The sequence below is a fragment of the Protopterus annectens genome, chromosome 13.part0, assembly GCF_019279795.1.
Source record: "Protopterus annectens isolate FY-2018-M chromosome 13.part0, PAN1.0, whole genome shotgun sequence".
NCBI classification, from domain to species: domain Eukaryota; kingdom Metazoa; phylum Chordata; order Ceratodontiformes; family Protopteridae; genus Protopterus; species Protopterus annectens.
Window position 1 is genome coordinate 215,760,967 of NC_056747.1, and position 18,906 is coordinate 215,779,872.

General features: G+C 40.4%; 1 protein-coding gene across 1 annotated transcript in view; it reads left to right on the top strand.

Annotated features, from left to right (window-relative positions):
- Positions 1 to 18,906, top strand: part of MYO1F (myosin IF) — a 1,136,901-nt gene that overhangs the window by 603,963 nt on the left and 514,032 nt on the right. Inside the window, exon 6 of the mRNA XM_044053742.1 lies at positions 3,983 to 4,072. Coding sequence (XP_043909677.1) covers positions 3,983 to 4,072 — 90 coding nt within the window. The remainder of the gene's footprint in view (positions 1 to 3,982; positions 4,073 to 18,906) is intronic.

Sequence of the window (18,906 nt, forward strand, 5' to 3'; positions counted from 1 at the left end):
CCTTTGGCAAAAACAAAGTGCCCACAAATTACCACATAGGTGGTAATCCATTAAGTACAGAAGAAGTAATTAGGGACCTGGGGACCCAAGTTGATAGCAATCTCTCATTTGACAACCACGTGGCCAAAGTGGTTAAAAAACATTTTATATAGCCCACCTAATCATGAAGGGATTCACATCTAGATCAGGGGAGGTCATCGTGCCTCTTTACTCATCCCTCATCAGGCCCATAATTGAATACAATGCCCCTTTCGGGATGTACCTTACCAGACAATTGCAGCAAATGGAAAGACCCTAAAAGTACCTCACCAAGAGGATCATAGGGTACAAACAGATGCCATATGCTGCCTGGTTAAAGAAACTCCAGCTCTACTCAGTGGCATACTGCCTGCTCAGAGGCGATCTGTGCCTGACATATAAAGCCATGTCCAACCTGGAATTAATGGACATGCTGTACCTCAGAAAATCCAAATCCCATCGAGCTACACGCTCGAGAGACTTGAACCTCAGCACTGAAATAAATATGACATGCTGGAGGGACAGATTCATAACCCAGAGGCTCCCTTCACTCTGGAATAAAATCCCAGTCCAGGTTAGGCAGTGTCCCTCATTGACTCTCTTCAAGAGGAATCTTGATGAGTGGATGGGAGATCGTAGGTTTACCCCGGGTATCACTTCTGTGTCACTGTTAGACAGAGACACAGTATACTAACCTCGAAAAAGGGCATAGCAAAATGAATTTCAAATGGGTGGTGAAAGCCAAACACACTCTGGCTAGGCTTATAAATGCCCTAGGGCAGATAGCCTAGTATGAACCTATATATACATATACATATACATATATATATATATATATATATATATATAGACAGGTATTCATAGCTATACATGTGTGTGTGTGTGTGTGTGTGTGTGTGTGTGTGTGTGTGTATGGGTCTAGGACATCTTGCCGAAAATCCATTTGGCCAAAAATTTCTGACAGAGGGTCCAAATCGCCGAAAATCCATTTCACCAAAAATAGTACTGACAGTGTATATGCCCTTTTCCTCCACTGTATTGTGTGATCTCAGCATGAGAATATTAATGTAGGGGGGTGTAGCCCCCCCCACCTACTCAGGTTATAAACTACTTACTTATCCTTTTAATAGGGACTGGACAATATAAAACAATACTAGACCATATTAAACTGTACTGGGTGGGGGGGTTGTGCCCCCCCACCCCCTCTACTTTAATATTCTCACTCCGAGATCACACTACAGTAGGGAAAAGGGCATATACACTGTCAGTACTATTTTCGGCGAAATGAACCCTATGTCAGAAATTTTCGGCTAAATGGATTTTTGCCAAAATGACACTGATACATATATATATATAAACATGCCTGTTCAACAGATTACCAAATCATCAGATAGCTAAAAATTGTGCCATAAAAAAAAAAATCGGGGTATCGTGTTAACTGTCGCCAACACTCCTGCATTCTTCAACACTCATGCCTCACTGTTGTTGCAGATCTTCTTTCACACACTCCCATCCAACTCTTTGCTGGATCTCCTCCTTGACGACTCTTCCTTCTTCCTGTCTGTCCCAAACCTTCGCCAGATAGGTCTTAAGCTTTTCTGCACACGTGCCCAAACCATTGTAAATCTCTTCTTTTTGATCTTTTCCCCAACTGGGGCTATTTAACATCTGCTCTTACGTCCTCATTTGTTCAGCTGTCCCACAGTGTGCATCCTACTGTTCTCCTTACTTTATTTCCATCACATCTAGTTTCCTCATCTGCTCTGCCTTTACTGCTGAGGTTTCTGTACCATACAGTAGTACTGGTCTCACCACTCATTTCTTCACCTTACTTTTCAGTTTCTTTGGCATTCATTTGTCATACACACCACCACCTGACACACTGTGCCAGTTGACTGCAGCCCTTTTGATTCTGGCTTTGACCTCTTCATTCAGACTTCCCTTCTCCTTAACCACCCCTCCCAGATACTTGAAGCTATTAACCTGTTTCACTATCTTTGCTTCTACCTCAATTCTCAGCTTCTTTTGTTTCCCCAAATTGCTGCCATTAGCACTGTCTTATCTGTAATTAGCTTTATCCCACGTGCCTTCAGTTTTGCATTCCATTCCCCTATGTTTTGCTGAAATTCTTGCTCACATCTATTGTGGTGCCTGAAACTGTCTATGCAACTCTTCCCCCTATAAGGCACCATATAGAGTCTGCACTGCTACCCATTCATTTGTGAGACTGAGATGTGAACACACAGCATGTTTTTTGGAGGTGGGAGGAATCTACAAAGACATAATGAGAACATGCAAATTCCAAACAGGCATTGGGTGGAGGTCAGGATCTAACCTTGTACCTTGCACATGGGAGGCAAAGACCTTAACCATTATACCAAATGGCCTGTTATTTCTCCTTCATTTCTAAGTATTCAATGTCCTAATGTTTAATATTTGCAGCTCTACGTTTAGCCATTCAATGTTTTGGCAATTTGATAAAGTAACATTGACCCATTATACATGCATATATTTAGATATACATATACACAGACACAAATATATTCCATTCAGAGGTTCTACAAGCGAGATGTAAGTGATGTCTGCCTGGTCCATTCATCTGTCTTCATTTTTTAATTTATTTTAGTTTTGCTTCTTTGCTAACATTTTGTTCAGAATTTGTAGGATTTATTTGATGATCCTGATCCTTATTTTTTCTGCCTTTTTTTCTTTGTTTTTCTCTTTGCATTTAAGTTCTCTTATGTTATTTACCTTTGCCTTCAGGCAGACTATTAGAGTTTGGGATTAGCAGTCTAACAACTCAGTTTGACTGATTCTTCTGAATCCCTTTGCATTAATAGAGCATATTCAAATCCCTAAAAAGTGTTGTTTTTTTCTCCCCGGATCTGATGAGGCACTGAATGTGCTTTTTCATGTAATTCTGGACTTGGATACACTTTCACCGCTGTATCCTTTTATGTTTATGTAGTGGTCTCTTGTCTTTCTGCTTCTGGAGATGTGTGTACGCCAGGTATGAGATATTTCATCACTCATACTATGTGCAGTATATGTTTGTGTTTGCTACAGTGGCTTGATTTTCATTGGCAATCTCTGTACTGGGCCTTGTTCAGGAACTTCTCTTTGATGTTTGGATCTTTTCATTGGTTTCCAGCATGTTTGACAATCTGTCTCTATAGATGCACTTAAGCAGTTTGGAGATATTGTTTTATTTAAATACTTTATGTCGGCTTTGATTTATCCCCACCAGTCATGATTTCTCAGCTACAGGATATATTTTGCTGCCTGTGCTCCAAATCTGAAGACTGGCTGATTGGTTGGGAGAACTGTATACTGCAATAAGCATTTATCTCCCCTGGATGATGTTTGTCTAATTTTAACACTTAAGATTATTTTTGCAACATTTGTGCTTATGGAGGTTAGCTATCCATAACATTACAGGATTGGTTGTCACATTTGCTTTATACTGTGATGAGTTATGTTTCACTTAACCAGAGGTGACTGGTACATGTATTCACTTCATCTACATGAATATTTTAGCTCATTACTAACTTGCACAGGTTTTTATAGATTCATTTTTTTGGAGCTCATTAATTGCCTTTATTTGATCACTCAGTTTGGTAATATTATTACATTTATTTCTTTATTGCTATTTAATACCTGGGGATGATACATCTTTTTTTTTCTTGTTTTTGTCCTTAGATTTATAAAAACATTAAAAAATGAAGATGAAGTTACATCTGTATTCTGTATATATATATATTACAACTTATTTTTCAGTTTAGTAAACTGGTGCGTTTTACATTAATTGGACAAAGTTAGAGAAATATTCCAAGCTAAGATGCAAAACAGGTCAAAAGTATATAGTACTGATTCAGTGTGATAGCGAATTACAAACAAATTTAGTTTATCACATTACCAGTTTTTAAAGACCTTTAATTGTGATTTTTCCCATTGTGTTTTGTAGCACGTGAAGGACATTATTCTCCAGTCTAACCCTCTGCTAGAAGCTTTTGGAAATGCCAAGACTGTGAGGAACAACAACTCCAGCAGATTTGTAAGTTATTTGTTAAATAATGGCCACTACTGATATAAACACTTTTGTTTATGTATATTACTAGCTAACCAATATCACACATTGAATCCTATGTCATATCTTTATGTTTAAAACCTGTTCACTAGAGTTATTATTCCTACCTCTCTCACATGCATATGTTTAACTGCTTTTCTTTATTCTTTTTAATTGTAACTATGATAGATAAGATGGAATATGTAATGTACCTTTGTGCAACTCCCACAGTGAGAACAGTATGTTGTTTGCTTTACAGTGAGTGGGTCACTGGTATTTACATATGAAAACAGACACACACATGAATGCTGAAAACATAATATCCTTGCACAATATAGTAACAGGAAGGATATGAACTTATTGCATTTAGAAATGTCCAAAGGGGAAGTCACAGTGCTAAATCATGGCAGGGAAAATATCAACTTTTGTCGTCTTGCACTTTTTGTCAAAAGAAATTTCCCTATGGCTTTAACCAGATATTCCAGAGTACTCTGCAAAAACTTAGGTGACTCTGTCCACTTTTGGGCTAAAAAAATTGTAGTCAAAAGTTAAGTTTCCTTTGTTTACCATGATTTTTAGTATTTCAGACCATACATGAAAACCAGTGCCGGCTGCATATAGACACATCCATATCACATGGGCTGGTGATTTTTTTTTTTTTTTTTTTTTTAGCAGACTGAATGAACTATCAGTGCTCTATTTTGACTAGAGGGTGTCAGAAGTACATCATGGATAGTTTAATTTGTAAAATGTATTTTTGGGATATAACTAACGCATTAAAAGCAGGAATGAGTTCTGTTGTTGAACTGCCAGTAATTTTTATAATGGTTGCCTAGGCTTAATTTCCTAAGCTTCATTCTGAAGATAATCACACAGTAAGAAAGTTCCTTGCAAAATATTGAGGCATACCTGCAGAGAATTTCCTAGAAATCTATTTGGAGGAATACATAGGAAGAGAGAACTTTAAAAAGCCTTCTTCCGGCTTTTCCCAGTTAGGGGTCACCACAGCTGATCACCGGTCTGCTCATGATTGGCACTGGAGTTTTTATGGTGTTGAGTTGCCAGCCCGGCGCCCAACCTTCCACCGAAGGCACACACACACACATTCACGCCTAGGGCCAATTTAGAATGTCCACTCCACTTACAGCATGTCTTTGGGCTGTGAAAGGAAACCGGAGCACCCAGAGAAAACCCACATGACCACAGGGAGGCATGCAGACTCCACACAGAAGGCACCCCAGCCGAGGATCAAACCAGAGAGCCTCTTGCTGTGAGGTGGCAACGCTAGCTGCTGCACTACCGCGGCCGCCCAGAGAACTTTAAAAAAACAACCTTTTAAAAAAAGCATGCTGACACATTAGAGGAAGGAACAAATCAGCTATTGGGCAACATCTGGATTCAGATGATGTAAGTCAGAAAATGTTAAGTGAATTTTAAAGGCAGGCTTTTTTTTTTAATTTTTATTTTATTTATTTTTGTACCACTTTGTATTTTTGGGGAATACATTTCTTGAAATGTCTCGAGTTTTTTTTTTCCTTAGTCAGTTAGCATTGCACACAGCAGTTATCATTCAAACATGATCTGAATTCAAAGCTTTTTGGGGATTGGAGAGGAGGCATAAACTTGCTAAATTCAGGCTGCAGCTTAACCTTGCAGAAATAGGAAGTGCAAAACTAGTTGTAGTATTTCTAGTTGCTTTGTGTCGAGAAGAATACTAGATTATATTAAACATTGTGACATCAGAATTGTGTAATTTTTCTATCTAGCCTGTTCGTTTTGGCATATTTTATATTCAGCTGCTGCCTCCTCTCACCTTGGGTTTTCCACCACCTTCTGGTTGTCATATGACCTCCTGAAGGCCCGTATGCAGTTACAATCCACCACTAATTCAAACATTCTACTCCAGGGTCCACAACTCCCTTACTGAAAAAAAAAAAAAAAACTTTCATAGGTTAAAACTAAGTACTAACTTCATCTGAAGGTCTCCCTCTCTCCTCTTCTCTCTTCTTGCACTGCTGTTTTCCCATGTAGCATCTTACGCACTTATGCCATTTTTCCTTTCTCGCATATTGTGTATTGAATAAAAGTGTGTCAGTTCTGCACACTGCTTTCCCTCCATACCCTTGTAATCTTCCAATACAGGCTTTCCAGTTGTCTCATATCCCTGCCATTTAAGAATATTGAGAACTGCACACAGTAATGTACACTTGCAAAAGAATGGAATTATAAACTCCAGGATCATATCAAACTGGATAAATTAGTTTCAGCGAACATGAAATATTTGAATACTATTCACTTAAACTACTTTTGCCAGCAGTGAAGTTTTCCTCTTTTTCCACTGTTATGCAACCTTGGAGTTTGTATATATAAATTTGCAGTGTGTGGTGGCATCCTAGCACAAGGTGGGTGCAAGGGGTCCCACCCCCCAAAAAATATTTCATCCTATGTTTGCTGAATGTAAATAACTTCTACTTTTCACTGAAACTATCTTCAGTGAGTAAGTATGAATCCATAAACTCCATATCTATGAAGTCTGTTCCTCATAAATTATAGCCCAGTTAGCATCCCCTAAAATGCAGAACCCTGTGATCATCTACACTGAACCCAAGGTGCCACAATTCTGTTTACCTGCAGAGGACTTTCAGGTCCATTTATTTAGAATCCAGCCCAGACAGGACTGTATCCTCACAGTTTTTGTGGCATCTGCAGTTGGATTGTCTGTTAATTAATCCCACTGGATATATATAGATTAATAGGTTAAAACAAGGAGAATATCAGCTCCTAAATGCTTTATCTCATGCCTGGGTCCCACAATTTATTTCTACAATATGCAAGCATGTCAAAAACGTAAAATAGTGATGGAACAATGTAGTGCTTTGAGTTAATATTCCCTGATTTTCAATTTTATAAACTTTTTTAAATACAGTTAAGTGACAATTGCAATATGGTAGACAATGCATTAAATATGTTCTGTAACTTTCTATGCAAAAAGATTTCCAATGAAAGATAGACAGGCTTTCCACTGTACAGCGTTTAACTGCAAGATCACCACAAAACCAAAAAATGTTTTATTTTGCTGTAATGCAGTGATTTCAAAGATGGCTATATATATTGGTTGAATATGTCAATATGGGCAATTGTTAAAAGTTAAATGTAGTGCTAAAATCTTAAGAAAAATGAGTACTACATTTTAGAGAGGACCTCTTCTGCTACCATTGCATAAATGATGGCGATAGATGAGTTAGGTTAAAATAAGTTATTTATATCAGTTAACAGTATTTGATTGATTGGAAACATACCCCTTTTTCTTTTTATTCTAAGCATTTCCCTATTTACAATAATGTTTTCAATGACATTAGTTTTGTTTAATACTACAAGCATTTATCGACATCAAGAGGGAAGTGCTAATGACCCGTATGCCATGTGTGGGTTGCACAGTATTGCTATCTAATTTTTGGTGAATAAATAAGAATATGTTTCTTATAAAAAAATGCCATGGGAATGTAAGCCTGGGCTTCTTAAGATCCTCAAAAATCAGTAGTCTAGTAAGTACATATGAAGTTATAGGCCTCCAGAACTAGCCTGAACTGTTTTTTTAACTCCTTGAACTAGCCTGAACTGTTTTTTAACTGATTGCTGCATTATTTTAAAATCTGCACTTAAAGTTACATTTTAGTCGAATTTGATCGAAAGTTTGTTTGTTTGTTTAATTTAACTGTGGAGGCTGCCCACTAAAGTGTGCTAGCCTGTGTAACTAATTTATCACTGTTTCTGCATTTTCTGTGTGTTTCTACCAAAAAAACAAAAAAATAATCCTTGTTTTCCCGCCTTCCTCGACTAGTTTAGACCAGTTTACAGGCATTGCTGTATTCTGGGCTATGGTGTAGTTCCTGTGTTGTCCATTACCTTACTTGGATAGAAGGAAGTTTCTTTGCTCACCAGTGGGAGTGGGGAGCCTTGAGCAGCCTACCTGTCCTTGGGGGAAGTGACCTCAGCACAAGAAGCTGTAGTAATTGGTTGTTTTGGACCATTTCTAGCTCTTTTGTAGTTCACTGTTTAAAATCCGCCTCTGGGCATTTTTTTCTGGCTATACTGCTCAGACAAGCTCCACGTGGGTTTACAGAGTGGTCCTAGCAGCAGGGAACTCAGAAAAGCGACTACCTTCTGGATTTAAGTATCTTTGCTTTTTTTTCACTTGAAATAGCTTCTGTAGCTTACCTTGAACTAGCCTGAACTGTTTTTTAACTGATTGCTGCATTATTTTAAAATCTGCACTTAAAGTTACATTTTAGTCGAATTTGATCGAAAGTTTGCTTGTTTGTTTAATTTAACTGTGGAGGCTGCCCACTAAAGTGTGCTAACCTGTGTAACTAATTTATCACTGTTTCTGCATTTTCTGTGTGTTTCTACCAAAAACAAAAAGAATTCTTGTTTTCCCGCCTTCCTCGACTAGTTTAGACCAGTTTACAGGCATTGCTGTATTCTGGGCTATGGTGTAGTTCCTGTGTTGTCCATTACCTTACTTGGATAGAAGGAAGTTTCTTTGCTCACCAGTGGGAGTGGGGAGCCTTGAGCAGCCTACCTGTCCTTGGGGGAAGTGACCTCAGCACAAGAAGCTGTAGTAATTGGTTGTTTTGGACCATTTCTAGCTCTTTTGTAGTTCACTGTTTAAAATCCGCCTCTGGGCATTTTTGTTTCTGGTTATACTGCTCAGACAAGCTCCACGTGGGTTTACAGAGTGGTCCTAGCAGCAGGGAACTCAGAAAAGCGACTACATTCTGGATTTAAGTATATTTGCTTTTTTCTCACTTGAAATAGCTTCTGTAGCTTACCTTGAACTTGCCTGAACTGTTTTTTAACTGATTGCTGCATTATTTTAAAATCTGCACTTAAAGTTACATTTTAGTCGAATTTGATCGAAAGTTTGCTTGTTTGTTTGTTTAATTTAACTGTGGAGGCTGCCCACTAAAGTGTGCTAGCCTGTGTAACTAATTTATCACTGTTTCTCCATTTTCTGTGTGTTTCTACCAAAAAAACAAAAAAAACAAAAAAATAATCCTTGTTTTCCCCCCTTCCTCGACTAGTTTAGACCAGTTTACAGGCATTGCTGTATTCTGGGCTGTGGTGTAGTTCCTGTGTCGTCCATTACCTTACTTGGATAGAAGGAAGTTTCTTTGCTCACCAGTGGGAGTGGGGAACCTTGAGCAGCCTACCTGTCCTTGGGGGAAGTGACCTCAGCACAAGAAGCTGTAGTAATTGGTTGTTTTGGACCATTTCTAGCTCTTTTTTAGTTCACTGTTTAAAATCCGCGTTTGCACAGCTTTATAGCTTAGCGGTTAAACAAGGTTAAACTTTTTCTGGCTCCGCCAAGTCTGCTCTTCAAATTTTCCCTTAAGGAAGCTCTACTCTTAGTATAACCAGACTACTCACTGTATTATAAGCCTAGCACTTGTTCTCAATACTTCTCTACTAAGTAAGCACTCTCGCACTAAGTAAAGTACTACATCTACTTACCACCCCTGTGAATATCCACTTCCCTTAAAGGTATACCACTCCCTTATACTGTTCTAGCGTGTCGAGTGGTAGATTACTGGCGTCGTCTCCAGTTCAGCTGGTCAATCTGGGTATCTTGAGACAATGCTACAATTGTCTCATGTACACAGACAACCCTCTCCTCCTCCCAACAAACACAAATACATGTGAGAGATGCAACTATATAGCCAAACTGGAGGCTGAACTCTCTCAACTCAGGGCTGGCATGACCAGACAGGAGGAGATGTCAACCACACACACAACAATCCCAGTCCCACATAGACCTACCACAACTGCAAACCAAACACATAAAAACACAAAGACATACTCGGAGGCTCTAATAAAAAACTTGCAAAAACAACAGAGGCTCCCAAAGGAGACATCGAAAGATCCACCACCTCAAAACAAAACACATGCAACACATACTTCAATAAATCAGTGTGTCGACCAATCGCAGCCCTTAAGACCAAACACCTTGCCTGATACACTAGTAATAGGGGACTCCATAGTCAGACACACTGATGTCCCACTGACCAGGCTGAACAAGGAGAAGGTGACTGTGAGCTGTCTATCGGGAGCTAGGATCTGCCACATAACACACGCACTCAGGTCACTCCAAAGCAAGTACAAATATGACTCCGTCATTGTCCATGCTGGTGTGAATGACCTGAGACGTACCTCCCTGGACTACATGAAGAGAGACATAGAGGAGCTCTCCGATTATGTAGCCCAGGCTGGTATGACCCTGACCCTGAGCAGCATCTTGCCCTCACCAAGAATGATACCACAATACAAAGACAAGATGATCAGCTTTAACAATCGGCTCAAGTACTGGTGTCATTCTAAGGGGATCCAATGTCTGTCTGCCTGGGATGATATGTTTGACAAGCCATGCTGCTTCGCAAGGGATGGCTTACACCTGTCACCACTGGGCTTCCAGATATTGGCTAAGGCTCTTGCCACCCCCATAGTGCCTTTTTTAGGCAAGGCTCAAAAGACAAACCCACCTCCTTAGAAAACAAAAATGGAAAAAAACTAAGGGTAATGCTGCTCAACGCCAGAAGTCTAAATCTCAAGATGCAGGCACTTGATGCACTCCTCAGCATGGAGAACATCGACGTCTGTGCAGTAACTGAAACCTGGTTCAAGGCTCCTGAGAGCACCCCAGCACTAACAGACTATACCTCGTATCATGTTTTCGGCCCCAAAACCTGGGCCGAACCACAAAGGGAGGGGGAGTGTCCATATTCATAAAGGACACCCACACCTCCAGGTTAGTAGCAACACATGAAGCATCAGAGACCATACAGGTGCAACTAACCATAGGCAAAACTGCTATACAACTGGTAGCATGTTACAGACCACCCTCCCAATCTCAAGAACCCCACTCAGCCTTCCTGAAGACATTGGAGGGTATGAATGTATCACAAAATACCATCGTACTGGGAGACTTCAACTACCCAAACATAGATTGGGTACATTATTCTAGCCCTAATACCCTAGCCCAAAGGTTTCTGGAATTCATAAATTCAAATGCACTGGAACAACTAGTCACCTCTCCCACTAGGGGAGATAATATACTAGACATGATCATCACAAACATGGGGACAAAATGCTCCACACCGGAAGTATACCCCTCACTAGTGAGATCTGACCACAAACTAATCACCCTGGATATACATATCCCACCTCCACCCCCAGCACAAAAGACCACAGTGAAAAACTTCTCAAAAGCAGACTTCACTCTTCTTAAAACTGAGATGGTATCCTTTAAGCCCACTGTGCCAGTGGATACCACATCCCACAATGCCGAATCCTTCACAAATGCTTTCTATGGACATCTCCAAGAATGCATGGATCATGCAATCCCAAACAAATCCAAGTCCCTCTCCACCAAATGCAAGCGTCCTGTGTGGTGGACCTCAGCCATAAACAAATTGTATAACAAAAGAAGGTCGCTACTGCACGTCAGAGCGAAATCCCATGAAGGGAAGACATCTCTGATCAACATTAGCAGAAAACTACGTTCTCTCATAAAAACATCCAAGGCAAACTTTGAGAGAAAAATCGCTAAGGACACTAAAGATAACCACAAAGCCTTCTTCAGCTATGTTAGAAACCTGGGCGGAAACCCTCAGATATGCTCAGAGTTGGTTCCCAACAACAAAAAATACACTGAACCCACAGATATTGGTAACATTCTGGCTGACAGGTTCAGTGCAAATTTCTCCCCTCTTTCACCCCCAAAAGAAGAAATACTTATCCCAGCTGAATGTAATCTCCCTGTCATCTCAGATGTCCAAGTGAGAACCGCCCTAAACAAAGCAAAAAACACAGCATCAATGGGACATGACGGTATCCCGGGGTGCGTGTTACGTGAACTCCAAGAGGAGCTAAACCCACACATAAAAATGCTATTTAACCTTAGCCTTACTTTGGGATATGTACCTGAACACTGGCGTACAGCAACAGTGGTCCAACTCCACAAGGGGGGTGCCTCTACAGACCCTGGAAACTACCGCCCCATAAGCTTAACTAGCCTGGTCTGCAAAGCTATGGAAAGAATCATTATGGAACTCATAAACAGAGACATAGGGGACCTACAGACACTTGACCCCACCCAGTTCGGCTTTGTAAAGGGCAGATCCTGCCTTTTAAACCTGGTTGACTTTTTTGAAACAGTCACTAGAGCCATTGATGAGGGCAAAGCAGTCCATACAGCATACCTGGACTTGGCTAAGGCCTTCGACACAATACCCCACTCAGGCATCATAGATAAGCTAAACAGCTTAAAAGTAAACCCTTATGTCACTAGATGGGTTGCAAACTGGCTAAAGGACAGAACCCATAAAGTTAAAATCACTGGAGCAATGTCAGACTCAAAGCCAGTCACAAGTGGCGTCCCACAGGGATCTGTCCTGGGACCCCTCTTGTTCGGCATTTATTTCTCAGATGTTAAAGCAAACATGGGAGGGCTGTGGCTGACAAAGTTCGCAGATGACTGCAAACTAGGCGCCATAGTCGATACACCAGCACACACACATCCTACAAAAAGGCCTCACTGAAACGGACAACTGGTGCCGTAGTCACGGCCTTAAACTAAATGCCAAAAAAATGTATAGTCATCTCTTTTGGAAAAAACAAAGTACTCACAAATTATCACATAGACAGCAACCCACTTAGTACAGAAAAAGTAATCAGAGACCTAGGGACCCAAGTAGACAGCGACCTCTCATTTGACACCCACGTTGCCAAAGTGGTTAGAAAAACATTCTACCTTGCACACCTCATCATGAAGGGATTCACATCCAGATCCAAGGATGTCATTGTACCCCTATATTCCTCCCTTATCAGACCCATGATTGAGTACAATGCCCCATTTGGTATGTACCTCACCCGGCATTTGCAACAGCTGGAGAGACCACAAAAGTACCTCACCAAAAGGATCAAGGGTCTCCAACATATGTCTTATTCTGTCAGACTAAAGAAACTTCAGCTCTATTCAGTAGCATACCTCCTGCTCAGAGGTGATCTCTGCCTGATGTACAAGGCCATGTCCAATCAGGATCTGATGGACATGCTCCACCTCAAAAAATCCAAATCCATCAGGACCACGAGAGCTAAAGACTTAAACCTCGGCACAAGTATGAATAGGACATGCTGGAGGGATAGATTCATAACCCAGAGGCTTCCCATGCTTTGGAACAGGATCCCAGTTTGTATTAGGCAGAGCCCCTCACTGACTCTCTTCAAGAGAAATCTTGATGAGTGGATGGGAGATCGTAAGTTTACCCCAGGGGTCACATCTGTGTCACTGCTAGACAGGGGCACAGTAAACTAACTCAATTATATAAGGGGACCTTCATTGTGTCATCTACTAGACAGAGGCACAGTATTCTAGATTTATTCTGTACATTTTTGTACCATTTCATGGGGTGGCAAAAGCCATATCACTATGGCTAGGCTTACAAATGCCCCAGGGCAGATAGCCTAGTACTATACTATGAAACTATGTTCCCGTCTCCATGTGTACTTAATTATATGTCAGAAAGAAAACTAAAATGGCACTTTCAGAGAAATGACATTGCCAAGGTAGACACTTTACAATCATCTTCACTTTCCTCATGCATTGTTATATTTATTTATTTATCTTTAAATGCATTACATGTTATGGAAGCATTTCTGATGAATGCATCCGTTTTAAGCAATTAACCAGAATTTATACTTGTTTGGTTAATGCATTTCTAACCATGGTATACATATATGAGTAATAACGTACATTTGCCAAATATTTTTTGCTTTTCTCTCTTACTAAAGTATTTACTGCTCAAAATATACAACTTTTTATTAATCATGTTTTTTTAAATTAGTGCTGCACACATTTTTGTGAAATCCATATAAAACTTTGTATCTAATTTAAGTCTGGCAGGTAATAGTATTATTTGAACATTACGAATATTGAGTGCCACACAGTTTGTAAGATAAACACTCCAACATCTCCTGACAGCAATTTGTGCATTAGAATAATACATTTTATTTACATTTTATTAAAATTTTGAATACAGAAATAAAATAATGAACTCAATACATTTACTTTCATAATTTGCACTGTTTTAAACTCTTTTCATATTTGTTACTTCAACAGCAGTATACATATTATATAATCACGTACTCCATTCTATTTCCATTTAAAATAGATAATATACACCATGTAGGCACAATTGCAAAATAGGATCATAGGAGATTACTGGCTATCGACCCAGAGGTTATTTTAAGCCTAGCCGTTTCAACCCAATGTAATACTGTAGAAGTACTAGTCAATACCAAAGACTGCATTTAGTGATGACTGCCCATATCCAGGATGGTTGTGGGCACTATTCCTGGTAAGAATTTACAGTGCCCCATTCACTCATCCAGGTTCCTCCTAACAGTGTCATAGAGGTGATCTGTTTCACATGAATTGGCAGCCTATTCCAAAGACGTGCAGTCACTGGGAGATAAATGTCCCTCTAGCATGTCCAATTTTAGTCACAGGCCATATCTAAGTCCCTGGAATGGGTAACCCTAGACCCATTTGATTTATGGATATGCAGTAAATTCATTAGTTTTGGGTCTTGGATTACTCCGAAGGCCAGGCATAAGTCTCCCCTAATAAGTCAATATGATACGGAGTATAGTGACAAAGACTTTTGTCAGTCCATGTAAGGCACATGCTGAAGGCCCTTGATGATCTTTGTTAGAACCCACTGAGATCTTACCACTTCATGGGTACTTAGGGTCTTGTTGTTGATTTGATAATGTGAAGGGACATAGTTTGTGCTGAAGGGAATGATGATGCATTTCTTTGCATTCATTTTGAGACTGACTAATACACCAGTCATTGGTCTATGTGAGACCCTCCTGGAGTATACTGACATCATTTGGAAATTCAATGAGTGCACCTAGTTTGCAGTTGTCTACAAACTTGGTCAGCCACAACCCTGTAGTTTTGATCTGAAATTCTGAGAAGTGCATACCAAACTGTAGGGAGCCCAGCACTGACATGGTAACAGGTCTGCTGGTTGATGTGGAGTCACCCACTTTGAAAGTGTGTGTCTGGTTTGTGATCCAGTTGGCAATCCATCTTACAACAAATGGGTTTACATTCAGTTTCCTAAGTTTATCGATCATGCCAGATCTTGGATTCTGTAAAAAACCTTTGCCAAGTCAAGGTATTCTGCATGCACAGATTTGCCCTCATTAATGGCCTTGGTCACACATTCAAAGAAATCCACGAGATTTAACAGTCAGGATCTGCCCTTCACTAAACCAAATTGGGTAGGATCCAGGGTTTGGAGGTCACCTGTGTCTTTATTTATGAGGTCCATAATGGTACGTTCCATGGCCTTACAGATTAGGCTGGTCAGGCTTGTGGATCTGTAATTCCCTGGGTCTGTTGCTAGGCCACCTTTGTGGAGGGGAAATAACTTTAGCTGTTCTCCATTCTGCAGGAACAAAGCGCGTGGTTAAGCTATGATTGAAAAGGGTACTTTGTGGTGATGCTAGTTCATGTTTTAGCGTTTTAAGAAGGCAGCCCCATTGAGGCCATGTTCTTTGCCTTGGACAGGGCTTTGAGGATCTAATCTTCAGATATGTAAAGGGAGGGATTGGGGGAGGGTTTTTTGTAAGTTAGGAGAGGATAAGGAAGTGAAATCTTTGCCAAACCTATCCGATATCAAGTTCACTATCTCTGTGAGGTCAGTGTGTGTTACATTGCTGGCCACCAGTTCTGCACCTGCTTGGGTCCTACCCTTTAGGTTATGTACATAGCTGTAAAAGGCCTTATAGTTATCTTTGGCAGTACTTGATAGTTTTCTCCCAAAGGAGCTCTTGGAGGAATTTACAAGTTGTCTTATTTGATTGTTAAGGCTGAGGAGGGTGCTTTTCCATTGTTGGGTCCATGTTTTTGTTTTCTTGGACAGCAACTTTTTGCATTTATTGTAGTTTGTTGATGCTGGATGTCCACCATGGCAGCTTGATTTTAATTGGGGCTCTGGCTGTGATTCTATCTGGTACAGCCGAGTTCATACACTTATGCAAGTGATTGTACAGAGTTTTAGCGCAAGCTTTGGTGTAGTTATCAGTTTCAGCTTGGGGTGGGGCTTGGAATACATTTATACCTTCACCTAGGAAGTTATAGTCTGCCTTGGTGAAATTTTTTAGTCTGATTTCACCCTTTGTGAGTTCTGGTGTTGTCAGTTTGAAGGTGACTGATTTGGGGTCAGTTTTAACTAATGAGGGTCCAACAGTAACAGCAGTGTACCTGTTTGACATGTCAGTGAGGACCAGATCTAGAACATTTCTTCCTCATCAGGATATGGACAATTTGCTGCAGGGCATTTAAAATCACAAAGTCAAGGAACTTTTGTGCTAGATAGTTTGGGATAGAGTAGGTTTCCCAGTTGATGGTGAAATAATTGAAATTTCCCATAACCAGCGTGTTCAGTAAAATTCGGATTGTCTTCAGTTGGGTTAAGTAGCCTTCATGGGTGTTGTGACCCATGAAGGAGGATCCATAACTGGCTAGGACTTGAACGGGGGTCTTACCCACCATAATCTGATCCTGACGTAACTCCATGGAATTGTCCAGTCTAGCTAGATGTGACATGAATTTATCTTTAATACAGATTGCAATGCCATCTCCTTTGGTTTTCATGCATTAATTTTGTGGTCTAAAGGTATGAAAGGCAGTGTAGCCTTGCAGGGCCAGGGCTTTCTCAGAGGCCTTAAACTAGGTTTCTGTGACTGCACAGACATCTACATCTCCTAGTGATACAAGTGCTTCCAGAGAGTGCAGTTTTTGGTTTAAGCTTCTAGCATTTAGCAGCATGACCCTTATTTTGTTCTGATTGGTTAATTTGACATCACTAATGATTTTTTGAGACCTTGCCTAAAAAAAGCACTATGGGGGAGGCAAGAGCCTTTGCCAGCAGCAGAAAGCCTAGAGGTGCCAGGTGCAAACCATCTCTGGCAAAGCAGCGAGGTTTGTCGACCATGTCTTCCAAGGCAGACAGGAAGTGGATCCCCTTGGAATAACACCAAAAACTAAGTCAATTACTGAAATCGATCATTTTATGTTTATACTGTGGCATCATTCTAGGAGAAGGTAGTATGCTGCACAAGCTGCCTGGGACACACACTCATTGAGCTACCAATTATCTCTTCATATAGTCCAGTGAGGTACATCTCATGTCATTCACATCAGCACGAACTATGACAGAGTCATAACGGTACTTGTTGCTGAGAGACCTGAGTGCATGCATGATTTTGCAAATCCTGGCACCAGACAGGCAGCTGACCGTGCCTTTCTCCTTGTCCAGCCTGGTGAGTGGGACATCAGTGTCTCTCTCTATTGAGTCTCCAATGACAAGAAAACTTGTTTTTTGAGTGTTACGCCTTATTGGCTTGGTGAGTGAGACACTGGTGTTGCTATGTGTCATGGGTGCTGTGGAGATTGTGTTAGCTGTAGAAGACTTGTGTTTTACAAGTCTCTGGTGTTTTAGCAAGTTTTTCAAGAGAACCTCCACATATGTGAATTTCCCTGTTTAATGTATACTATGTGTATGAGTAGTGGTAATATGTGAATATGGAGTGGTGGGTGAGTTGACAACTTTCTCCATGTTACTGTTTTGAGTGAGAGAGAGCATAGAGTCTAGATTCTTGGTGTAAATACATCTCTGGCATTCTGTACTACACTGTTATTAGTAGAGGATTGTCTGTGTACATGAGGCAATTGCTACACTGCCTCAAGAGACGCAAGTCAACAAGGTTGGCAGAAGAAACAGGGGTTGTCCAACTGTCCATAATGCTAGGTTGAAGACTCTTGTCACTAGGGATGGATTTTCAGAAATGATCATGGAGGAGCTCAGCGAATGGATATTTCTGCCTGGGTTTTAAGGGAAAATTTGTTGAACTGTTCGGCTTTGGTGCACAACTGAGGGGTAGTGTGTGGTGCTGTTTGGCATGCAAACAAGCCGAAACCTGCTCAGATGCAGGGCCTAAATACCAGCATCTAAAACGTAAAAAAACTCTAACAAAATTGAAAAGGACCAGTGAGGATATGCTTATTCCAAGCCGTAGAGCAGCCTCCCTTTACCAGTCAGGTGCCAACGAAACACAATTCTCTCACAAAAGTGCGGTTAAGCCCCTTCCAATCCCAAGATGGCCTGGAAAACATGTTCAGAACAAGCAATCCACTACAAACAGTTCCAGAAGCAGCAGACCCGGATCTGGACTATGCTATAGCTACTAGCTACCCTAGTTTCAAACAGAAACACTACAGAATATTTAACACAGAATAAAAACAACAGCAAGGCACTGAAAAAAAAGCATTTAAAACAGCAGAAAATTATCCAGGAGGCACTAAAGAATAATTTAAAATTATCCAGGAGGCTCTAAAGAATAATTTAAACAGTTAACAGATCAGTTAATTGAGTACTGAGTGGCAGGAAAACCAGAACAGGAAGAACAGATCACTTTAAAACAGTGAAAAAATACCAGTAAATACTTAAGCAGTGAAAACAACAAAACAGCTTGTTAAACAGTGAAAACAGCAATAACATTTGATTTACAGGCACAGTGTAGCAGGCAATTGTAGTATAACAGTGTAGTTTAGTACACAGCAAATAAACACAGTATAAAAGTAGGTGGCATGCAATAAAGTGCAGTAAATAGTATAAATTAGCAAAAAAAAAAAGAGGCAACGTATGCCTTTTACTTTCTTCCCTAAACATTCTCCATAGTTACAGATT